At 34.8% G+C, this 22,899-nt stretch overlaps 1 protein-coding gene across 2 annotated transcripts in view; it reads left to right on the forward strand.

Moving 5' to 3' along the window:
* NLN (neurolysin) overlaps positions 1–18,292 on the forward strand; it is a gene marked incomplete at its 5' end in the record, with an annotated part of 38,202 nt that extends 19,910 nt beyond the window's left edge. For both annotated transcript variants that reach the window (XM_084504826.1, XM_084504827.1), the window contains 9 exons: positions 317–419; positions 1,345–1,505; positions 2,988–3,123; positions 5,419–5,785; positions 7,117–7,318; positions 10,314–10,500; positions 11,842–11,970; positions 12,499–12,635; positions 15,483–18,292. In XM_084504826.1, the coding sequence (XP_084360952.1) occupies positions 317–419; positions 1,345–1,505; positions 2,988–3,123; positions 5,419–5,785; positions 7,117–7,318; positions 10,314–10,500; positions 11,842–11,970; positions 12,499–12,635; positions 15,483–15,617 (1,557 nt within the window). In that variant the 3' untranslated portion in view covers positions 15,618–18,292. The remainder of the gene's footprint in view (positions 1–316; positions 420–1,344; positions 1,506–2,987; positions 3,124–5,418; positions 5,786–7,116; positions 7,319–10,313; positions 10,501–11,841; positions 11,971–12,498; positions 12,636–15,482) is intronic.
* Between the last annotated feature and the right edge of the window lie 4,607 nt (positions 18,293–22,899).

Below are 22,899 nucleotides of genomic sequence, written 5' to 3' on the forward strand. Positions count from 1 at the left end.
TTGGCAACAGGATTGCTCAGGACCAAAAAAAAGGTAAAACTGAGCCTGAGGGAGAGTGAACTATGATACTACCTGCAGTGTATTGGCCAATGCTAGTACTCACTGTAGACTAGTAGAGCAATCTAGAAGAAAAAAAAAAAAAGAGAGAGAGAGAAAATCTAGAAGATTTTCTAGTTATCTAAACTAGTTTTCTACTAGTCTACAGTAATCTACAATATCTTTCTAGATAACTAGAAAAATTAAACTGTGCTCAAATGGAGGGTGGTAGTTGTCAATTGATTTTTTTTCCACTAAGTTTAGTTTATACCCAATACAGGAAATAAAGACAATGAAGAAAAAATTGAGCGAGCTGTGTATAGACTTTAACAAGAACCTGAATGAGGAAAACACATACCTTGTATTTTCTAAGGAAGAACTTGGTGAGTACCATGCATGTTCCTTCCACCTCTTCAGCCTTCCAGTTTTACTTGAGTAATTTTTTTTATTATTTTTTTTTTGGCCCACTGAATGATCAAATGAAATTCTGGTTGTGTTCCAGTCTTTTCTGTTTCTTTCTTAATTCTTCCCCAAAGTAAGCTTAAAATTACTCTTTGCAAATGTTTAAAATTTCTTCATAGACTTATGCTTTCTGAAGTGTTTTGCCTTGCATAAAGTTAGCATATCGGCCTTACTGTTTTTTCTATAACATTACTCATCACTGCTTCTTTTCTCAGTTCTCCACAATCAGGAAATCCACTGGGTATAATGTTCATTAAAATTATTTGAAAAAGTTTTCTGTCATGCAAGAAATTAAGCCACTTAAATGATTTAAACTGATCTAGAGGTCATAGAATCACAGAATGGTTTGTGTTGAAAGGGGCCTTTGAGATAACCCAGTCCCATCCTCCTGCCATGGGGCAGGGACACCTCCCACCAGCCCAGGTTGCCCAAAGCCCCATCCAGCCTGGCCTTGAGCACCTCCCTGTGCCAGGGCCTCATCACACTCTGGGTGAAGAAATATCTAATATTCAGTCACATTTTTCATGTGACAGAGGATTTAGGGATTCAGTTTCTGGAGGGCATAGCATAAGATGTGTTTTAATAACACCATTTTTTTTATTTTTACATTTTAATCTATTTTTGTCTGGTAGCCTTACATTTATTTCTCTTTTCTTCACCAATAAAGTGTTTCAAAATGTATTTTGCTCAGCTTAGCAATCATTAGCAAATAATATTATTTGAAAATCGTTAGCAAAAAGAAGTGTTGTATTTCTGATGCAGGCAGAACAAATACAATAATATAACAGAAAAGGGAGTGGTCTAGTTAATTCTAGTAAACATTGTTTATTAAATTGTATTCTATAGAAGGCCTTCCTGATGACTTTATTAACAGTTTAGAGAAGACTGAGGAAGACAAATATAAAGTTACTTTAAAGTATCCCCACTATTTTCCTGTTATGAAGAAGTGCTGTATTTCAGAAACCAGGAGAAAAATGGAATCTGCCTTTAACACAAGATGCAAAGAGGTACGTCATAGGGACTTTTCTGCAGGGTAATGACAGAGTTGAAAAATGGAGCTGGACATTCAGATGTTAGATTTGAGCTCTGCATTTTGTCTAGTGCTATGAAATGAAAACTTACCAGTATGATCTCTAATATTTCCTTGCTCCAGTGTATTCTGATGTCTAAAGAGGAAGTTGTGTGCCTATGGATGTATCTCAAAATGTCAGTGGTGCTGTTAATAGAAGTAGGATTTTGGCAACCTGCCAAATTTCCCTACAGTGTTCTGTAACTACTTGCTGGCAGTTTCTTCCCAGAGAAGGCTGTCTGAGTGTTGCTTCTGTACTACAAACTATTCTTCAGAATAACTGTGTTTATTTGGGCACGTGTTTTAATTATGAAAAGCAAGTGATTAAATATAAAATTAATGCACAGCATCTAGAGAACATCTTTAACTAGATGTTAAAAATCCCTAATTTTTATAAAAGATACATTTAGTTATCTGAAAAATAGCTGCAAATGTACCTTATAGAAAAAAGAAATAATTTCACAAATAATTCATTTGATACTGATGATACCTGCTCGGCACCTAGATAGGTACAAAAATAATGAAAAGGCTAGAAAGGATAGAAGAAGTGTCATTTAGCAGGCAATTGTACCAACCATTAGAGAATAAAGACAGATTTGTGCTTTTGTACTTGAAATGCTGGGAAATGTGAAGAGCGCAAGATAAGATAAAATGGCACCAAGAACTGAACGCTGTAAGTCAGCACAATTAAAGTGATATGCTGTTATAACTGTGGGACAATCTTCAAACCTAGTCAATTATACGTACCCTGAAAAAGGTGTTTTTTTTTTCTTTTTTTTTCTTTTTTTTTTTTTTCCTTTTTTTTTTTTTTTTTCTGAGAAATCTCACTTTTCTAGAAATGGGAATTAACACAATTACGTTTTAAGCCTCTCAGAGATCCTCCACCTTATCTAGGTCAGTGCCTGAGGCTTTTGTGTTTCAGATCCTTTTCTCTGACTGCTATTGTCAGAATGGCAGAAGAGGGAAATTTGCAAACAAGGTTTGAAGATAGCACAATGGCTTTGCAGTCTGTCTTAACCACTAACAAGCAATTAAGCATTTTGTCAGAGGTGTCCCTGTTATCTTTTACATTTAAATGGTCGATAAAGAAAATAAACTCTTTGCAACAGTCAAAGATTTGTTACTCTCAGAAGAAATGGTATCTTGTTTGATTAATTGAAACAGATTAATTATAGTAGGGAATGTAATGACTCAGATTGACTAGAAACTAGACATCTGACTGCTTGCAATTAAGTGCTGTGACTAAAAAAAAATTACAAAGATCTAGCTAAATTTATGATGTTCTAGATTTATGTCTCAAAGTGTCTCATTGTAAATGTGTACTGTTCCTTATGGTTACAAATATTTACAAATATACGGTCATTCAATAATATAGTTTTATTGGTTTCACTTCATAAACTTGCCTCCTTTCTTTTTTTAGGAGAACACAAAAATTCTTCAGCAATTGCTTCCACTAAGGGCAAAAGTAGCAGAACTGCTTGGTTATAATACACATGCCAACTTTGTCCTGGAGGTAAACACTGCAAAGAGCACAGATAACGTAACAACCTTCTTAGGTTTGTTATTATTTATAAACAATACTCTTATATTTAGAGTCGCAACATGGCTCCTCAGCCAAGATAATTTAAATACATAATTCGTCATAGTGTCTGTCATGTTTAGGTGGAAAAGGAACTGTCTGTTGCCTCTGTTCTGGCCATAGCTGTACAAATAGAATTGCCCCAAGACAGGGAAGCATAAAATAAAAATCTGAAAACATCTGCTTTATGACAGCCAGTATAGGCAAACTACTAGTGTCTTTCCCTGCCCCCAAAAGCAGTTACTCTATTTTGGAACCAGAATAACATGTGCAGCCTAAGCATATTCTCTCAATTCAAGAGGCTGCATAACATTTGCAGCTTTTCATTACCTTAGGTTAGCTACGTTTTTTTTGTAGGCTTAGTGTCTCTTTCTGTCGACTGATACAACTGCATTAAGTATAATAAAAGAATCAAGTATATGATGATACAGCTGTATAAAAATATATATATATATATCTGCAATGTCTTGATTTCTTTGAAGACAAAAGCCCTTTACTGGAATTCTATTTGAAAACTGAGATATTTTGAAAATGTTAATGGCACAGATATGTATAGTTATCCTGTTGACTTCAGTGGGCCCATTTTGTGCACAAAGTTAACCTCTACACTCCAGAATTATACAGTTTCACAGAACTATGTGTTCCTTTGTTAATGTGTCTTAATACCAGTTAGTCCTTTTAGCGAAGAGGATTGTATTTATATACATATATTGTATAAATCAGCAGCCCCAAAATAATTTAGTACAGCAATAAAATATTTGGTGGTTTTGTTTTGTTTTGTTTTGTTTGTTCGTTTTGTTTTGTTTTGTTTTTTTCCTGTGTTTATGCAGCAATAAAAAGGTTTAAATGAACCTCTTCCTTCACCTGTAATTCTGTCACATTTCTCACGTTATTGTGTGAGTTCAGCTCCATATTTATCACTACCAATTAACTGAATATTTGTCAATGAACCTGTGCTTAGTTTTGATTTATAATTGGTAAGATCACTTCTTTTTTTAAGTGCAGTGAAAATATTTTGAACTCTTGCTGATACGTTTTTGTAATTCTAAATTGACATATGTAGTGTTTTTTTTAAATTTGTTTTGAATCTGACACACTTCAAAATTTAGTAGTTATTGATGTAACTTTAACTTGTCACAAGATCATGTATATTTCTATTCAAAAATATTGTGTTTCCTGGTAATTCTGATAGAGGTAGAATGTCCATCAAATTAATTGTCATCTTTAATTTAGTTCTTTTGATATATCTTCAGATGCAAGCATAACAGTATAATTTGCTATGCTTTGTTCATATATATTCATGTTTTCAACCAATGTCCATTTTATGGCTAGGAAGAAAAACATTCTGTCTTATGATGCATTCTAAATTTAGCAAAATTTGATCTGCAAACTGTTAGCATTTATCAGTCATGTAAATGCATTTAGAGCTTTAGAGCTTTTCTAGAAATAGGAGAGGCAATACCTAAATTTTACTCTCTATTTACCAATTGTGACCATTAACCTGAATTCTTAAGGAAAAGTGTCCAGTAGTCCAGTAATGCTAAGAATAACATAAATATAGCATGTACTATATGAGAGCTTCAATAAGCTTAATTATTTTATATTAAATATAAAGGGTCATTTATATTAAATATAAGGGGTCATAGTGCTATGACCCCTTCTTGTCCAAGAGAAACTATGTTGGATAAAACTGATATTTGGTAGAAGAGTAGCTAGCTATCAGTTAGGATACTAATGATCATGATAGCAGCTAGCTATCATTTAGGCAAGAACTCTTTGGTCTCTTGTTCTTTAATAGGACTTTAGCTAGAATTAGGTCAGAATCCTTTTTGAAAAGTCCTTGAAAAAACAGTGTTTGAATTTTGTTTTACGCTTCAGTAACTAATAGTATTTGTAGTCTTTAGCTGCTTCTGCGGAAACACATCAAGAGAACTGAGATTACATGAGGTAAAATACAAGGTTTCTGGCAAATATGTCAAGTGTTTCTTTCTATTTCTGGTGTCTTTGAATAAGTCTAAAATTTCCCCAAACCCTTCACAGTACTGCTAGGCCTATGCAGATTTGTGTATTATTTATAGCATGCCTGCATTAAAACTCATTAAGACAAGAAAGTAGCTTGCTTGCTGTTTGTTAATCAACAAATAGAAAACTCTATCATGACCTTTTAGGGAATGTGCTTAAAGTTATACTGTATAAACCTGAGTGTGTTTTGCAGGAATATACATGATGGTAAGGAATGCACAAGTTGATTCAAAGGCAATCTTTTTTTCAGATGATTTGAGTAAAAAGCTAAAGCCATTGGTTGAGAAGGAAAGAGAATTCATTCTAGATTTGAAGAAAAAGGAGTGTAAAGAAAGACATTTTGATTATGATGGAAGAATCAATGCATGGGATCTTCATTATTATATGAACAAAACAGAAGAGCTGAAGTACTCTATAGATCAAGAGAAGCTGAAAGAATATTTCCCAGTTGAGGCTGTTACAGAAGGCTTACTGAATATTTACCAGAATCTGCTTGGACTTGTATTTGAGCGAGTAGAAAGTGCACATGTTTGGCACGACAGTGTTACTCTTTATACAGTAAAGGACAACTCAACAGGAGAAATGTTAGGGCAGTTCTATTTGGACCTCTACCCCAGGTAATTATCACCTAGTGTTTAATGTATGTGCTTAAAATGGAATTCAACTTAGTGGGTTGCTGATGTAGGTGAAATTAAATGCATTTGGAAGTAAATATTTGTCCCACTGGTAAGGCTATTACTGTGTTCATTAAGTTGTCCTCTGTACTGTTCTGGACTGTTTTCAGATTGTTTACTTTTTTTTTATTTATTTATTTTTATTTTTATTACAACTTTGTTCATCTTCTGTAGTATTACTGACTAGTCAGTTGTTCATCATTTTTCCTTCATGGACTTTTCTCCTTCCCAACTGTAATATCATGTTTGATCTTTCATTTATGCTGAACTATTACTTCACTGTGTTCAGATCAGTTATACTCCTATCTGCCAAGCATTTAAGTTTTTCCCAGCTTCTCTTTAAACTTTATATGCATATTTTGTAGCCAGTTCTGCCTTCATACTGCTAAAGAAAGTGTCAAATAGCTCAGGACCAAGAAGGTGTTGAGCACACCTTGAAATGTACTTCCAGCCTGATCACTGTAGCTCTTCTTTAGCTGTTCACAGCATCATTTCTGTTCATCAGAAATTAGGAAACTAGTATAATTGTACAAGATTTATTCTTAGGTATTATTTTTTGACTATCTCTGTTTTTTAATTATTTTTCAGCAATTTATAAATGTCATTTTTTAATATAAGTTGATTTAAGACTTCTCTGGGTAAAGGTTAGGTGAGTGAATACAGTAGTAAAAAATTAAAAAATAAAATTAAAAATTTATTTTTAAAAATAGGCATGTCTGAAGACATTTGTTAATAAGACTTTTCTGCCCCCATTAACCACTTGGGTTTATGGCAGAAGTTTCAATATCAGTCTTATTTAAACTTGGATCACACTGAAGATGCAGTAAACTATTCTTTTGTCTTCAGTAATGAAAGAGAAATTATTGCTTCGGAGTATGGAACATAGTCCTCTCCGTTAAAGTGTTTTGTGAGTAGTTTAAAATAGAAGTGGTGTCTAAAGTGTGTATTCTTCCAGCATTTGAGTAAAAATCAGATTCTTGTAAGTGCTGCTGGGAATCTTAAGCTAGTGTGATTTAAATACTTATTTTATTTCATTATTTATTATTTAAATAATTATTTTTTCCCCCTCATGTTCTTAACAGGATCTTAAGCTTAGTTACTCTTTGAAGTCATAAGACAACTTTTATATGATCATCCCAATGAAAAGATTCAATTTTTTCACGTAAAGCTTTAAAGAGACACCAGCTCATTGTCATTGTTCCTGAATAGGCCTTTCCGTTCTGGTGAGCAGACTTGTGATTTCCAGATATTTTCTGATATATTTTCTTGTACAGAGAAGGAAAGTATGGACACGCAGCATGCTTTGGTCTGCAACCTGGCTGTCTTCTCTCTGATGGAAGCAGAATGATGTCAGTAGCTGCTCTGGTAACCAACTTCACAAAACCAGCATCAGATCGCCCATCACTGCTGCGACATGATGAAGTAAAGACTTACTTCCATGAATTTGGTCATGTAATGCATCAGATATGCGCACAGGTCAGTGGTGTTTGTTCCAGTATAAGCCTTCCTTCTTTCTGCACTATTTCTAAGCAAGGTAAAAGTTTATTTTGGTGTTTTCTATTTTAGTAAACTATATATGCATATTTTGTTATTTTTTGAAAGTGACTTTTTTAATTTCCATTTAAAACTACAGCAGTGAATATACCTTTTGAAAAACATTTTTAGAAGAATGTGTACTTTTGCATATGCAACATGAGGGTACCAGTGACAAGTAAATAGTAAATGCAAAAAGTAAAGCGAGTACTTGATGGTGACTTCTGTTATTACAGCTGTCAGATGAATTTTTGTTACTTCTACTAGCATGCTAGATATTAGAAAGAAACAAACAAACAAAAAGCTTGCTGTTCCCAAGAGTGTAAATGATTTGTGAATCCATGTAGTTATGCCCTTAACTCCAGCACTTTTGCATTTAGTGCTCTTGAAAGCTATCATTCTTCCTTTCAAAAGCATAAGCAAGTCTTGCCTGAGCTATTATATTTTCTGCTCCCCCATGTGACAGTCAGCATTCTCACTGTGACCAGAATTAAGTGAAGCTAGTCTGCAGATTCTGCATCCAGATGCAAATAAAGTTGTAAAATACCTGATTTCATTTTCACTTGCATCTGCCAGATTCAATTTTAAATGTTGAATTTTTCGTAGGCCTAATGAAAATGTTATGTTTCAGAGAGAGAGGCAAGTCTCTTGTGTTCATTCACCAATTCACGTCATTACCCACAAAATCCAAAATTTGTGTAGTGTTGCAGTAGTCTTCTTTATAAAGTAGTACCAAATCAAAAAATCAGAGAACACAGTACACATTAAATTTTAAATTTTGGCTTCAATTCCAGAGCCTAGGACTGTAAAATAAAGAAACATATATATAAAAATTGCTATATTAAATCTAGAATTAAACAAATGGTGCTCAAGCAAACTGAGGAACAAGAAGCTATACATATTTTTGCATCATATTGAAAGCAGGAATTTGAAGAAAACATGATCATCCTCACTCAAAGGCAGTTGTTTCCCAGCCCAGAAATTGAGAAATTAAACTGATTCTTTCTTTTTGACTACCCGGACGATGTTTATAAATGAGACATGTTCAGCACTAGTGCAAGGTTTTGGTAACTAACAAGGAGGTGCCTGGGTGTTGCAGAGCCCCTTCTTGGCAACCCATCTAACAACACAAATACATATGTATTACTCCACTTGCTATGGAATTCCACATAACCCAGGGAGGCTTTTTTTTTTGTGTGTGTCTGTTACTGCTGTGCTGCCTTCTGTGTGCGCAGCTACTGTACTTGCTTCTGTTGTATTTTATGTAAATCATTTAATGGACTAGTATAAGCACCTGCAGATGTCTTCTCAGTCCCACATATCAACATCCTGTCCTCTGGGATTTGCATGTACAAAGCAGTATCTTGTTTCATATGGTTGCTTGTTTAAGCATGTTAAAACTTGACTTTTAAAGGGTAAAGGGGGATTTGTCTGAGTGGGAATCTGTGAGTGTCTCGTAAAGGTCAGCTTTTGGAGGACATTACCCTTTCTGATGTGTTGGGGTCCACTGGAAAGTGAGATATCAGGAGTCTTTTTATGGTATTAGGGAAAGAACTAATCAAGAACCCGAGTCAAATGTCTTCATATATTTGTTATTACCATGGTACAGTTACATATGGGTAAATGAGGGTATCTGGTGTCAAACAAACTCTTGCACTCCTGCTTTTAATCCATCCACTTCTATCACCATTTGTTTCTGATGGTTTCTAGCTTTTTTTCATAGCTGCTATTCAGCAGATATAGGAAGAAGGGCCATCCTGTTACAACAATGGATTTGAGTAACCAAGAAGTTTAAATGAAGGCAAATGGTTTTCTTCTTTTTTCCTGTTCTTCTGAAGACATGAGATGATACACATGTGACATAGCCATCAGTTCAATGTATGCCCTACATTATACACGCCTTTTTTTGGTAGCCCTGCAAGAAAATAAGTTCTAAAGCCACTCCTCTTGTGGGCATCTATTCCCCAGTACACCCCTTGAGAGTGTGGTTGGGAAACTGAGAGTTCCTTCTTTCTTTTAGCACTTGGAGTGTTTTATTAGAATGTTGCTGAAAAGGAGAAATTGGGCTGGCAAGAGGAGATAGTTATTACAAGTCAAATTGAGAGTGACACAAAGTAACTTCTGTTGGTATTTGAATATCTGTCTTTCAAAAGTGACCATCTTTTTTTTAGGAATATTTTGAGTTTAGAACATATTTTTATGAAGATGTTTAACTGCATAAAACCGTTCTTCAAAATTAATATCTGGTGTGTGCTTTCAACTTGAAATGATTGACAACAGTAAAGTGAAATAAAGTAAATTAAAAAGTTCTAATGTGCTTGGCTTTCAGAGTGAAGATTCTTCTCTCAGTAACTGAGTGCCAGATTTGGAGACCTTTCATGACTAAAGATGCTAGGGTTTATTTATTTCTTGCCATGAATTACTGACTCAAAAACTGTGCAATAAGTCAACTATATGCCTTATGAATGAAAACAGTTTTCAGAAAAAAGCTTAAAAGGAAAAGTTGGTCAAGTAAAATCTTTGAATGAGTATGTTAGACTATAATACAACAAAAAATTTTACAAGGGTATAATTGGAGTTTATTTTTTACTCTGAAGTAATATAACACAGTTCTATAACAATTTACAAATTATGTCATTGTCATAATACAGCATGAAAACATTTGTACTTCTGTCAAAACCTAAGCAGTGAAATGACTAATACTAAGAAAATTGAAGTACAGAATCTGTAACAGAATGCAGTAAATACTGAATAATCTGTTTTGTTACTCTTTAGTAGTCTTGGATATGAATTTATGCCCTCTTTTCTTTAAATATCTTTTTTAATTATATTATTCCTTTTCCTGTGATTAACACTTCAAGTTCAGTCTCTGAAAGTTTATATTATTCTAGAAACTCTGGTTTCTAATTTTGTTTAATACAATGGCTTTTCCTTTCAGACTGATTTTGCAAGGTTTAGTGGAACTAATGTGGAAACAGACTTTGTAGAAGTACCTTCACAAATGTTTGAGAACTGGGTGTGGGAAAAGGAACCACTACAACAAATGTCAAGACATTATAAAGATGAGAGCCATGTTGCAGATGCTCTCCTTGAGAAACTTGCTGCCTCTAGACTGGCTAATACAGGTATCTGTCTCCTCTCTTTCACTCAGTGTATGTATAAAAATATATAATTAAAGAAAAAAAAACAACTGGTGGGAAATTTAAGACAACACCCTCTGTAAAACATAACAAACCACTTACTTTTTTTCTGTGTGTATGCTATCACTGTCAGTGCCAATAAGAATTAAGTGAGCACTTCAAAATGTTCATTGGATTAATAATTTCTGGTTTTATTTGCTTGGGTACAACCATTAATAAAAGCTATGATGACACTGTATGCAGGAACAGCAGCAGCTCTGGTTTTCCAGGCTATCCAAAGGACTAAAATACCTGTATGTTTTTGTCCATGTAACTTTTTCTTACCCAGCAAATTCTCTTATTCAATATTGAGTTTCCATTGTTTTTCCATTTTTTATTTTCTCAGGGTAGTCACTGTGCATTAGTACAGAAGTATAAGATTTTCTGCATGTATATTTTACATTTCACTTGCACATGATACTTGACTGACATGAAAGTTGCTTGCAAGTATATTCAACGTGTGTAACATATCCCATACAAAAGCGCTGTAGCCTTTCATTACTCAAATAGCTTCTGAACTTCTGAATCCAGAACACGTCATTCAGAATCCATCCAGTCCACGGTCCCCACACTCCCAGTAGGCACGTTGCCTTCCCAAAACAAGGTTCTAATTCTCTTCTCTTTCTAAATCTCATACCACCTTACCTCTATCTCCAAATCAAGACCATAATCCAATGTCATTGCCATCATCTCATTGTCATTTTTACCACTCTGTCCCTGTAATCAGGGCTCCCCTGAAATCACAGCCATTTATGGTACAATATATGTCATCAAGGCACACTTCCCTATCCTGAACAGGAAGTGCCCATCTTTGTACAGGCACTGTAGCTGCATGAGACTTTTGTCTGGGAAGAGGTTCATATCTCGTAGCTTCTTCAAAATAGCAGAGCCTAAAGCAGCAGCAGTAGTTCTTGCTACTCTTTGAGGTGTCTTAGTTAATGTCATTAGATATACTTACCATCATCTGTGCAAGCCCTGAATGAAATGGTATACTGAAATTGAAGACAGCTGAGAACACAATTTTAAATACTGAAATTTGCTTTTAAAGTACCTGCTTGAAATAGTTCTTGATCTGTAAGAAAAGTAACACTTGAAATATGGAGCTTATAATGTCAATTCCTTTACTAAAAATATCGATATTTTTTTTAACTGAAGCATTCAGATGGAAGTGTTTTATAGTTAAAATTCTAGTAATTTTGAATGTATGTTGAGATCTTTGAATGAAAGGTGCTAAATGGACTCCCAGCTACTTTGACTTTAGATAATCGAATATTCTTATTCAATTAGGTCTTTTAACCCTCCGTCAAATTGTTTTGAGCAAGGTCGACCAGGCACTCCACACAAAACCATCTCTTGACCCAGCAGATGAATATGCCAAATACTGTATGGAGATTCTGGGAATTCCTGCAACTCCAGGTATATCAGTATGAAACTTTCGTACAGCATGTCCTAATGCTTTATTTAAACATGCTTTCCTTTTTCCCAATAATGCTTGGCATACAAAACAAAACGAACAAACAAACAAAAACCACCAAACCACCAAGTTGTTGTTTGTAAAAGAAGTTGTTTGTTGATTGTACTTTATGAAGCTGAAATAATTACTTTGAAACTTGGTCTGATCTTAACGATCTCTTCTGAAAGAAGATGAAGGTAAATATAAAGCTATACTTTCTCAGGATATTTTTTAGAGTGGCATGATGTGAATATCATATTAGATATTCTGATACATTTGTGTTGGGTGTGCAACTAGATTAAAATAAAATTTACTTTTTAATCACCAGAATATGGCAGTATTCTGAGGTGTACTCAGACCCCCTATGTTAGAAGTTTCAAATTAGTTGATAAAAATTCCTTATTAATTTCTTCTTAAAGTTGATGCACTTTGTACATCAAAAAAGTGACTGCATTTGATTTAAATTAATTAATGTGAATCTACTTTTCCAGGCACAAACATGCCAGCTACTTTTGGACATCTGGCTGGTGGTTATGATGGCCAGTACTATGGATATCTGTGGAGTGAAGTGTTTTCCATGGACATCTTTTACAGCTGCTTTAAGCAAGAAGGCATAATGAATCCAAAGGTACGTGGTAAATACTTTCTACTAAAAGACTCTTGTTTACTGAAGAGTCTTGTTCTTGTCTAAAGCTACAATTTATTACAATTATGATCCATTGGGATAATGTCTCAAGTACTTCTACTGCACCCGTCAAGTTCAGATCAACAGAAAAAAGTGTTACATAAATAATTGCTTTTGAACATCATTGAAATTTCAGAGACAACTTGTATTTTAATACAGTTATTATACAGGGTCATATTTTTTTGTGACTTTTAAGACATTGCATTGCATTGATTGACACATACTTTTTTGATGTCAAAAAGAAAAAACATACTTGTTCATTGTAAGTACTGATGCATATTCTGCTATGAAAGCTGTATGATAATAGTGCTCTATTTCCATGAATGGTGCCTCAAGTGTGTGGTATTTTTATACAGCTATTATTTAGAAAATTGAAGTTATGTCACTCTTTCACAGCACAGCATAACTCACAGGTTTTTTCCATCTTAGTTTTTCTCCCAAGTGACTTTGGAATCATTGACGGGTTTTAGATTTACTGGGCTTTTTTTTACTGTTGTGTAATTCTTCAGCCTTTTCTGCCTCTGGCATGAAGGAAGGACAGCTAATAATGTGGTTAGTTGTCCTGCCAATTCTGGCAATCTTTTTTATTTTTCAGGCATAGTATTAGACTTGTGACTGAAGATGCTGCGTCTCTGTTATGGCAAAGACCTTCTGGTTTTCCTGCCTCCCTTACCTGTCTTCTGGATTCAGCAGCCAGCTCTAGTTCTTCCCTTCAGTAAATGTATATAAAATGAGAAGTGAAGGAGAGAGTAGAAAGTGCTCATCTTCCCTATTCCTCTCTGGAATTTGCTTCGATTCCTTCCTTTCCTAATCACAGCAACCAGAATTTCTAGAAATGTCTCTCCCTCTAGAGGGTGGAGAAAGAAAATAGAATTAGACTGTGAGCTGGACAAAGAGAGAGATCCCAAGAGGAGAGATGGGGTAGAGGCCAGAAAACTCTGGCAGTGATTAGGGGAGTAAGGACTGTGGAAAGAGAGGTTTTATGAAGACAGGAAGTAAACTGAAGAGTTTGGGAGGAGAGATGACTAAAGGTGGTCAAGGTTGATTTTGAAGTGCTACGGATTTATAATGTGCATGTGAGAATAAGCACTCCTGCTTATTTGATTGTAAGGGTCTCATTCATTTAAAAAAAAAAAAAAAAAAAAAAAAAGCATGGCCACACATGTGTCTTGCTCCCTCTCTTACATGTGTGCACACATTTTGCTTGAGTGTTCACATAACTTCTAGAAGGATCTGTGGAGATTTCCCCTCCCTCTTCAGAACAATACTATCTTCTCAAATTGGTTCTTTTTTAACTTGTTATTTATACTTTCATTCCATGTAAGTGTAATACAGTTCCACAGGATGGGACAGACAATCTTTTATAAACAAATGCTAGACACCAGTAAGATTTCTGTAGTTATATTTCATTTTATCTAGATTTAGATTAGCTTTTAGAAAGGCAGGAAAGGAAACCAGTTACGGTATTATGACTTGCACTCACTCTTAGAAATTTGGCTTACCTCTTCCTGTTAGAATAAACCTCTCTTCCTGTTTTGAGCAACAGTTATAGAAACTAGTTTAAGTGACTTTATCAATAACAATTCTTCAACAAACTCTTAACTTTAGCATAGTTAATTGTCACACTCCTCAGTTCTTGCACGTTATCTGAAATTACCTCTGGTCTCTCTAGAATTGAGAAATCTGCTTACAGGAGACACAACAGCAAAGAATCATGTTTACTCAAATAACACTTTTACACTAAAAGGAACAATATATTCTATTCCGCTCATGTCCAGGAAACAAACACAAATACCAAAATATTAGCAATGTTCAGTGACGTATTATCTTTTTACTTTTTTCCATGTGTATTCTCAGGCAATGCGATTAGTAGTGTAGTTAAGTTATGGAGGTCTGTCAGTTAAAAAGAGCTATGCTTTTTACTGTTTTTACAGTAGCAATCAGGAAGCAGTGTAGTCCTGTAATCTCATAGCTTTGACGTGTGGGGGAAGTATATCTGTGTGTATACAGTGACTGAAAGGAAGATTATTTTCTTCAATATTAAGAGTATCTAGGACTTTTACATGAAAAAAATATTGCTTTCTCATTGATTCTTATGTCTGAGGCCCAAAATGCTCCAGATGCTTTCTTCAAAAGATGACTTCTTGTTAAGAATGTCTTAATTTACTGCTTTCTCAGAAGCTTTTAGATCATTCCTTTTAAAGGAATCTTTTCCTTCTGAAGTAATAATGTTTCTTACTGAAAATGTAAACAGAGTTAAGTTCCCATTACTTTAATGTATTTCGATAGGGAAATTCTATGTGCTTATATATATACATATATATATAGATATGTATTATATTGATGTGCACATAAAATGTTAATATATGCCATGTTATTCCTCAGTGTTATACTTATTTGTCTCTGAAGTATCATCTCTGTTCTTGAAACAGAGATTAAAGAAAGAGAAATCATCAGTTAAGAGAGAATGAATGTTAGTTTCTCTTTGCTTGCCTGTCAGTCATGTTATGCCCTTGAAGAATGTCTTCCAGAACTTGGGCAAGTTGTGTCATTTTAACTTCCAGAACAGTGTAAAATCACAAGAAATTGGATTTCTTAGGGTACAGGTTAAATATCTCCTGTCTTGAGTTCTTCCAGCAGATCTAAGTTATATTTGTGGTATATTCTCTTTTGGTATTAAGAAAAACTGGAAAGAGAAGACATGTTGAGACTTTTACATACACAACACATACAGAAAAATGGCAGTTTACAAGATAAGAAATACTAACATTCTGCTTTACCTTTTATCAGGCTGGAATGAAATACAGAAACCTTATTTTGAAACCTGGCGGATCTTTGGATGGGATGGATATGCTTCAGAATTTCTTGGATCGTAAACCAAGCCAGAGAGCTTTCCTGTTGAGTAAGGGACTATGTGTTCAGTAAAATTATGGGGACTATGTGTTCAGTAAAATCATGGTTTCTTTGTAATGGCATATACGTATGGAATGAGCTGGAAATGTCAGTGTGTTTCACATCTTAACTATGTACCACTTTAGGCAAATCAGGTTGCTTTTTCATGATTTTTTAAAATGTATAAATAAAAATGTGATTTTTAAATTGCACAGGACTACAAAATTCAACACAATAGGGAAAAAATAATTCTGAGATGTGCTGAAGCTGAGAAATTTGGATGGTAATTTTTTTTCTGGAATTAATGTGAGATAATGCTAATCAGCATGGGGATTTGATGCCTTGTTTCTCTTTTAATAGATGCACTTAAACTGTCATGTGAATGAATTTCAAAACTGGGGATAAAAAGAACACTACCAGCAATAAAAAAAAAAAAGGAAGAAAAAAAAAAAGAAAAAAACATTTTCTATTCTGTATTATTCTCTTGTATTTATGGCTCACAAATGTTTTTGATGGAGTGGAACTGTGTTTGATTTCATCATGATTTGGGTTCAGTCTAGCTTTCTGACAAAATTCAAGACTGAGAACCTGTGCCAGACAGCTTTACAGCAGACATACTTGTGTAATACTTCTACATTTCATTCTGGTGCATGCTAAATTCTTGTATTATTTATAAATTTATACAGTATAACTTAAAAAAAAAAAAAAAGCCAACTATCATCTGAGCTACATAGAGGATAACCACTCAGAATATGACCTTGTCAGTTCTCCCACTGCTTTTCATTTTTTGTTGATGATCACAAATCAGATCTTTGTTAGGTCGTTGTTTTCCCACCTATATCATCACAGGCACTAAAAAGTTATATACTATAGCAATTATAATGGTTTTGGTTGGTTTGTGAAAATTTTCGAGATATGTATAAAGAAAGTTGTGTCCCCAGTGGAAATGGTAAAAGTCAACACCAGATTTTCTTATTGGGCCTTTCCAGTCTGGCATGCAGAAGTGCAACAGAACAACTTCACAGATTTGATGGTTTCAGCTATGGGAGTAGGACAGTAATCGAGGAATTATTTTTGAAGTTTTTCTGTGAGATCATGCCAATTCTTACACCACTAAAACAAAGCTGATAGTTCAACTGCACTTTTCTTGTCTTTAGATATAATACCTTACTTTGGTTTTGGTATTGCAACATTTTTTGTGATCAAACTTTAACATTGGTTACTAGCTAATAGATTTTAGACATTTGATTCATAGCTGTGAACATGGCTAATATTTTATTTATTTGTTCAAACACAAAGTAAGAAAATATGCCTGGTAAACTCAAAAGATTCCTTCCTCTTTTTTTTTTTTTTTTTTTTTTTTTAGCAAAAGAAAACTGAAAGCATTCACTTTAGGTCAAATCTATGTGTTTGAGAAAAACAACAGTTGTTAATGTTCACTTGAAACTTTTTTGTGTTTTTCTTTTGAAGCATTTAAGCTGAGAAAAGCAGAAGATCTTCATTGGTTTCTACTTAATTTTTGTTCCAAGATGGAATATTTGACAGGACTTACTTCTGAGCCACAGTAGTTATGGATGTGAGGAAACACAGAAGTTTTTAGCCAAAACATACTTATTTTGTAGTTTCAACAAAGCACATAATGAAGTCAGTTCTAACTCTCATAATCAGTTGCAGTTCTAGACTCCAGTTCTGCAGTGTCAAGGAAAAGTAATACATGAAAATCACATATATGAGAACCTTTTGAACAGTGTTCAGAACAGCCATAAAAGAAAGCTAAAGAAACTAGTGGGTGCAAGATCATAAAACCTGTAAATTTAGCCTATCTGAATTTTCTCTACAGTCTGAACACATTTGGAAGTATTTTACTTCATTTTTAAACAAGTGTTTAAAATTATTGCAAATCCTATCATTTTTTTTTCCATTCACCATTTAATGATTGTTCCAATGAATTAAATGTAAAAAGTTGTTTAGAGATACTATCCAAACATGGTCTGCAAATCTAAGCAACAGAATTTTTATTAAGATGTAAGACACGGTATTTCTTTTGGAGCTGCCAAACTGACTTCCACATGAGGGAGACCTTTCTCTGCATAAACCAGCAGTCTCATTTCAAGGTAGATAATTGCAAATGCAGTAATTATAAGCAAAAATATGTGGTGATGACATTTAAAAGTTAAATACAGAACAGTACTGATGCTGATTTTGGTAATTTGTCTTGTTTATTTTTCCGTTCTTTAGTGTGTGTGTTTAACAAAGTAGATAGAAACTATGAAGAAAATATCTGCTCTTACATGTATGTGGAAAAACGTACATGATTGTACAGATACACAGTAGTGTCAGCCAGATATCTGTGTATGGAAAAGAAAAACTAAAATTACATTGTGCCCCACAAATATGTGTGCTATGATCTGTACCTGTCCCAAAGAATATGATTTTCTGTAATTTGGTGTTGTAGAAGCCATCTCCAAAGCCCTGCATCAGGTGGTAGTTAAGGTAGATTATCTTATGGCTAAAACTGCACTCAGGAAAGCAAACACGTAATGTTCTGAAATGTTTCTGGAACATCTTAATGGGGTAATGTATCAAGCTGGTCTGCTAATTTTTATATTGCCTTTTGAGAGCCTTGTAAGTCAAATTCAAGTTCACATTGTAAAGACTTGATCTTGGAATGGAAGAAATAACCTGGATAAAGACCTCTTTTCTAGTTATGCATCTCTCCATTGTACTCATGATTTTTTTTCTGTATATGAAACAGCATATTCTGACACTATTCCCAGCGTGTGACTTAAAATCCCCAAAGAAAACAGAAAATATGATCTCAATCTTCTGTTTTAGAAACATGAGTTAATCGCTTCAACACTGCACAGAAACAATTACGTATCTTCAAGCACACAAGGATATAGGTATCTGGAAAACAAAAACCAACCAACCAACCAAAAAAAAACAACACCAGCTTGTGTCAGAATTATTAGTCTCATGCTTCCATTGAATTCAGTTTCAAAATTTGAAAAGTCTTTGTTAATTCCAACCCAACTTGAAGTGTTCATTGTAATAACAGAAGTAACTTGAAATGTTAGTCTAAAAAGCAGCTGCATTTTCAAGTTAGTAATGTATCTTTTAGAATTTCATTGTATTTATAATTGTTTCCCTTTATCATCAGTTCAAATTGACTTGGCAACAGAAGCTTCAAATGAAAGTGAAAGGGTCAAAGGGGAGACACAGGAGAGAGTTATGTCAAGCACTAAAGAGGCAATTAACAGGTAATTGCTTTCCCATGTTGCTTCCTCACTGCAAAAGATAGAGCAGGCTGGCCATGCAACTGGGTTACAAGGTGGTAGGTGGTGGCCTCACCTGCTGCTGGTCATCTGATATAAATGCAGCATGAAGCCTGGTTTAGGATTGATTGCAAACCAAGTTGTAAAAAGAATCTGGAGAAAAAGTTTAAATTCTGCTCTCTGACCTACAGCGGCTGTTGGTTATTATGCTGACTTAATAAATACATGGAGGGAGTCTTTGTAGATATGGAGTATTGACTCTATCACTTGAGCCACTACAATTGGTTTTCATATCTGGAGAGCTCTGTGTTGCATGCTATTAATATAACAACATACTCATTTTAATCAGTAATTGAGGTCAGTCAACTGCGGATCTTGCTTGACAAACAATTTTGTTAATAATCAGGCAGTGACTATTTCTGATGGCTGTAGACATTTGGTATGGGAGAAGTAAAATTACTGCAACAAGAAATGAATCACAAAGTCAAGATCTTTGCTTTCACTCTGAAAAATGAAATAATTTCCCAATACCTTTAGAAGTGAGGGAAGGCAGGGGTGGTACGTGGGTTGTGTGGAGACTTCTGGAGGAATTTTCTAGAAGTGTAGACCTGGTTGCATAAGGAGCAGAAAGCAGCTGATAATGTGTTGAGTGGGAGTTAAATGTGTTGGGGTGTTGAGGATTAAATCAATTACTGGGTGGGTTTAGTTAGCACTGGGCAGAGGTGCTATGCTGCACCTCATTCCCACCAACAAGGATGGGCTAATGGGGAATGAAAAACTCAAGGGCAACCGTGGCTGCAGTGACCATGCAGTTTGGGATCCAGAGGGCAGAGAGGAGGGAGGCAGTATTGGGACCAGTGCTGTTTAACATCTTTGTTGGTGATATGGACAGTGAGATTAAGTGCACCCTGAGTGAGTTTGCTGATGACACCAAGCTGTGTGGTAGAATCAACACGCAGGAGGGCAGGGATGCCATCCAGAGAGACATGGACAGGCCAGAGAGGTGGGCCTGTGTGAACCTCGTGAGGTTCAACAACGCCAAGTGCAAGGTCCTGGCCCTAAGTACAGATACAGGCTGGGCAGAGAATGGAACTGGGTGGTTTTTAAGGTCCCTTCCAAACCAAACGGTTCTGTGATGTGATTCCGCATGTTGAAGGAAAAGGAAGGAGTGCAGTAGGTTGAAGGATGAAGTTGGAGTAGGGTATTCTGACAATAGCTGTGAAGGGGTTGGGGTGACTGTTGGAAGATTTTATGAAAAGGGCATATAGCTTAATGTACACCGATTTATAAAAGGTTACCAATTGCTTTTTTTTTTTTTTTGCTTTAGAAACAAGACATGCTCATATTTGTCTCTGAATTTATGTCTTACATTTTTATTTGCATGCCAAAGAACATGAAATTACGCATCATCTTGTTGCTTGAGTGCTTGTGCTTCTTCCTGACATCTGGAGATGATTTTTTCTTTCACCGGTGTTTTCTTCATGAATATACTTTAAATAACAGTTTCCCATGGAGGAAGGAAGAACTGTGATATTATTGGAAGAGTTCAGGTTGCAGGGCCTGTGTTTGAAGTCTTGTATAGCTAATCATTATGAGCCATTGTAAATAGTACAGATGATATACAAAACCTGGTACCAAACAGCAGTCAATCTGTTTGAGCATAACTAGCATAGATAATGATAAATAAATAAATTAAATTTAATGAATTGGAAGTTAGTGGTTGCCTAGAAACCAATAATCATGACGTAATTTTATTCAGTATTGATTAACAGAGGATAGATTCAGCCAATACTTGCTTGCACTATACTCCTAATGGATTAAAAAGGCTGAATATATCACTGCTAAGCAGGCTAGTGAGTAAAATTATTTGGAAGAAAAATTGTGAATGAGAAGTGGTATGTCTTTAAAATGTAATTAGCCAAAATATTTCACAACTTAGTCAGAACTGTTCTCTTTTTAAGAACCAATCTGTTCACCAGCAAAAACAGCAATTAAAAATAAACAAAACAGAAGTGGGGTCAGGAGTAGGAAACAGCTATAAAATGAGGAATTGTAAAGTGTTAAAAATGTTAAAGAAAACTAAGACCATCAAGAAAAATAAGTGTAACGGATTATAGTTAATAAGATGTAGAATATATTATTTCTAATAAATCCCATTTGTGTGTCTGACCTTTAATAGATGGAGATGCTGATACTGCTAATGACCAAATAAAGACAAAAGACTTTTTTTTTTTTTATTTATTGTTTCTCTTCTGCATTTACAAAGAAGCAACATGTTGTAATCATATCATATGAGAACAATGGGGTACTTTCCAGTCCATTATTAAGAGAGAAGGATATTAAGCAACACCTACTCAGAATAAACATCTTCAGATTAGTAGGCTTGAGTAACTTGCACTCTACAACCTATGAGAATTGATGGGGGCAGATTTTTTCCCAGGGCTGTTAATCTTGGGATACCAGGCATATGGCATTGTTCTAGAACAGCACTGATGATTTCCAGTGTTCAAAAAAAAAGCAAATGGGTGACTATTGGCCACACACCCTGAAATCTGTTTTCAGCAAAACAGTTGGAGAGAATTAATATAATTCTGTTGCTGAGGAATTAAACCACAAGTGTCATTAACAAAGTGCAAGTGATGTTACAAAAAACAAGTTGTTCTCACTACAAGCCTGATGAAGGAGACTGTAGGGAGATTTAGGTACGGGGTATTTGACTTAGTGCTATATATTTTTGTCTGGAATAACACGATACAGTATCAGTATGTCAAATGGATTAAGAAGTGTCTAACTGTTCTCAGGGAGTAATTCTTGATCAGATTGATTGGGAAGTCCCTGCAAAGCACAGATGAAAATCAGAAAAATATAGAGGGAAATAGCATATACAGCAGCCCTATTCGTACTCTTCTATGGCATCTGCTTTTAGCTACTGCTAGAGATGAGATACTGTATGAGATCAACCTGCTGTTTGGTCCAGAGTGGAAACTGAAGAAAGAGCAGAAAAGAACCACAAAACTTACCTGACAGACTGAGAAAACTTTTTTAAAGGGAAACTTTTAAAAGCTTTATATTTTCAGCTTAGGGAAGAAAAAAAAAAAAAAGGCAAAAGATTCTGTGAAGACTTAATTATAGTCTGTAGGTATCGTCATTATATGTTAAAAGGTTCTTTAGTCTAGTCGAAGAATGTCAGATGGAAGCTGAGGCCAGTCATTTGAAAGAGAAAATAACAGCATTTTTAACAATGAAGGGGACTAACAGAACAAACTGTTCAGAAAATTGGTGGAGTTATCAGCTTTTGATGTCTTCACATCTAGACAAATAAAAGCTGTTCTAGGAGATACGCTTTCAGCAAACACAATGTATTAGACTTCATTTAGAGTAACTGGGAGAAATGGAATGGCTGGTGAAATAAAAATCAGATTGATCTCCTGGGCCTTTTTCTTAAAACTCCAAGATTCCATAAATCTTATCCTACTCAAAAAAAGTTTGTTGGATGGATGTTTTCATAGGGCAGAGTTGTAAAAATATGCAATGTAATTCACTGCTGAGGAGTTCTAGCCTTCTAAGCCATTTACAGAAAGCAAAGGCAAATGGACAATGCACTTTTAAATTGAGGGAAAAAGTTTCCTTTAAATAAGTAAATGTGAGACTTCACAGCTTTTGTAAGAAAACTGAGTGGATAAGTCATTTTCAACATGACAAAGGATAAAACTATACTAAAATTTCTTCTTGAATACAAGGTTTCACCATCCCAGGAGGTATTCAAAAGATGTGTAGATGTGGTGCTTAGACGTGATTTAGTGGTAAACTTGGCAGTGCTAGGTTAATGGTTGGATTTGATGATGTTAAAGGTATTTTCCAACCTGAATGAAAACGATTCTATGATTCTAAAAAGGCAGTATTTTTCTCTTTAGAAAGTTGAAAAGTTATTTTTACAAATAGTATTTTTAACTGGGCAAGGTGTCTTAAAAGTTTCCTTGACTGTTTCTTATGGAACTTAGTGAGCATAGAAAGGATTTATCAAGTGTGAATCTGCATAT

The sequence above is a fragment of the Aythya ferina genome, assembly GCF_964211825.1.
Source record: "Aythya ferina genome assembly, chromosome: Z".
NCBI lineage: Eukaryota > Metazoa > Chordata > Aves > Anseriformes > Anatidae > Aythya > Aythya ferina.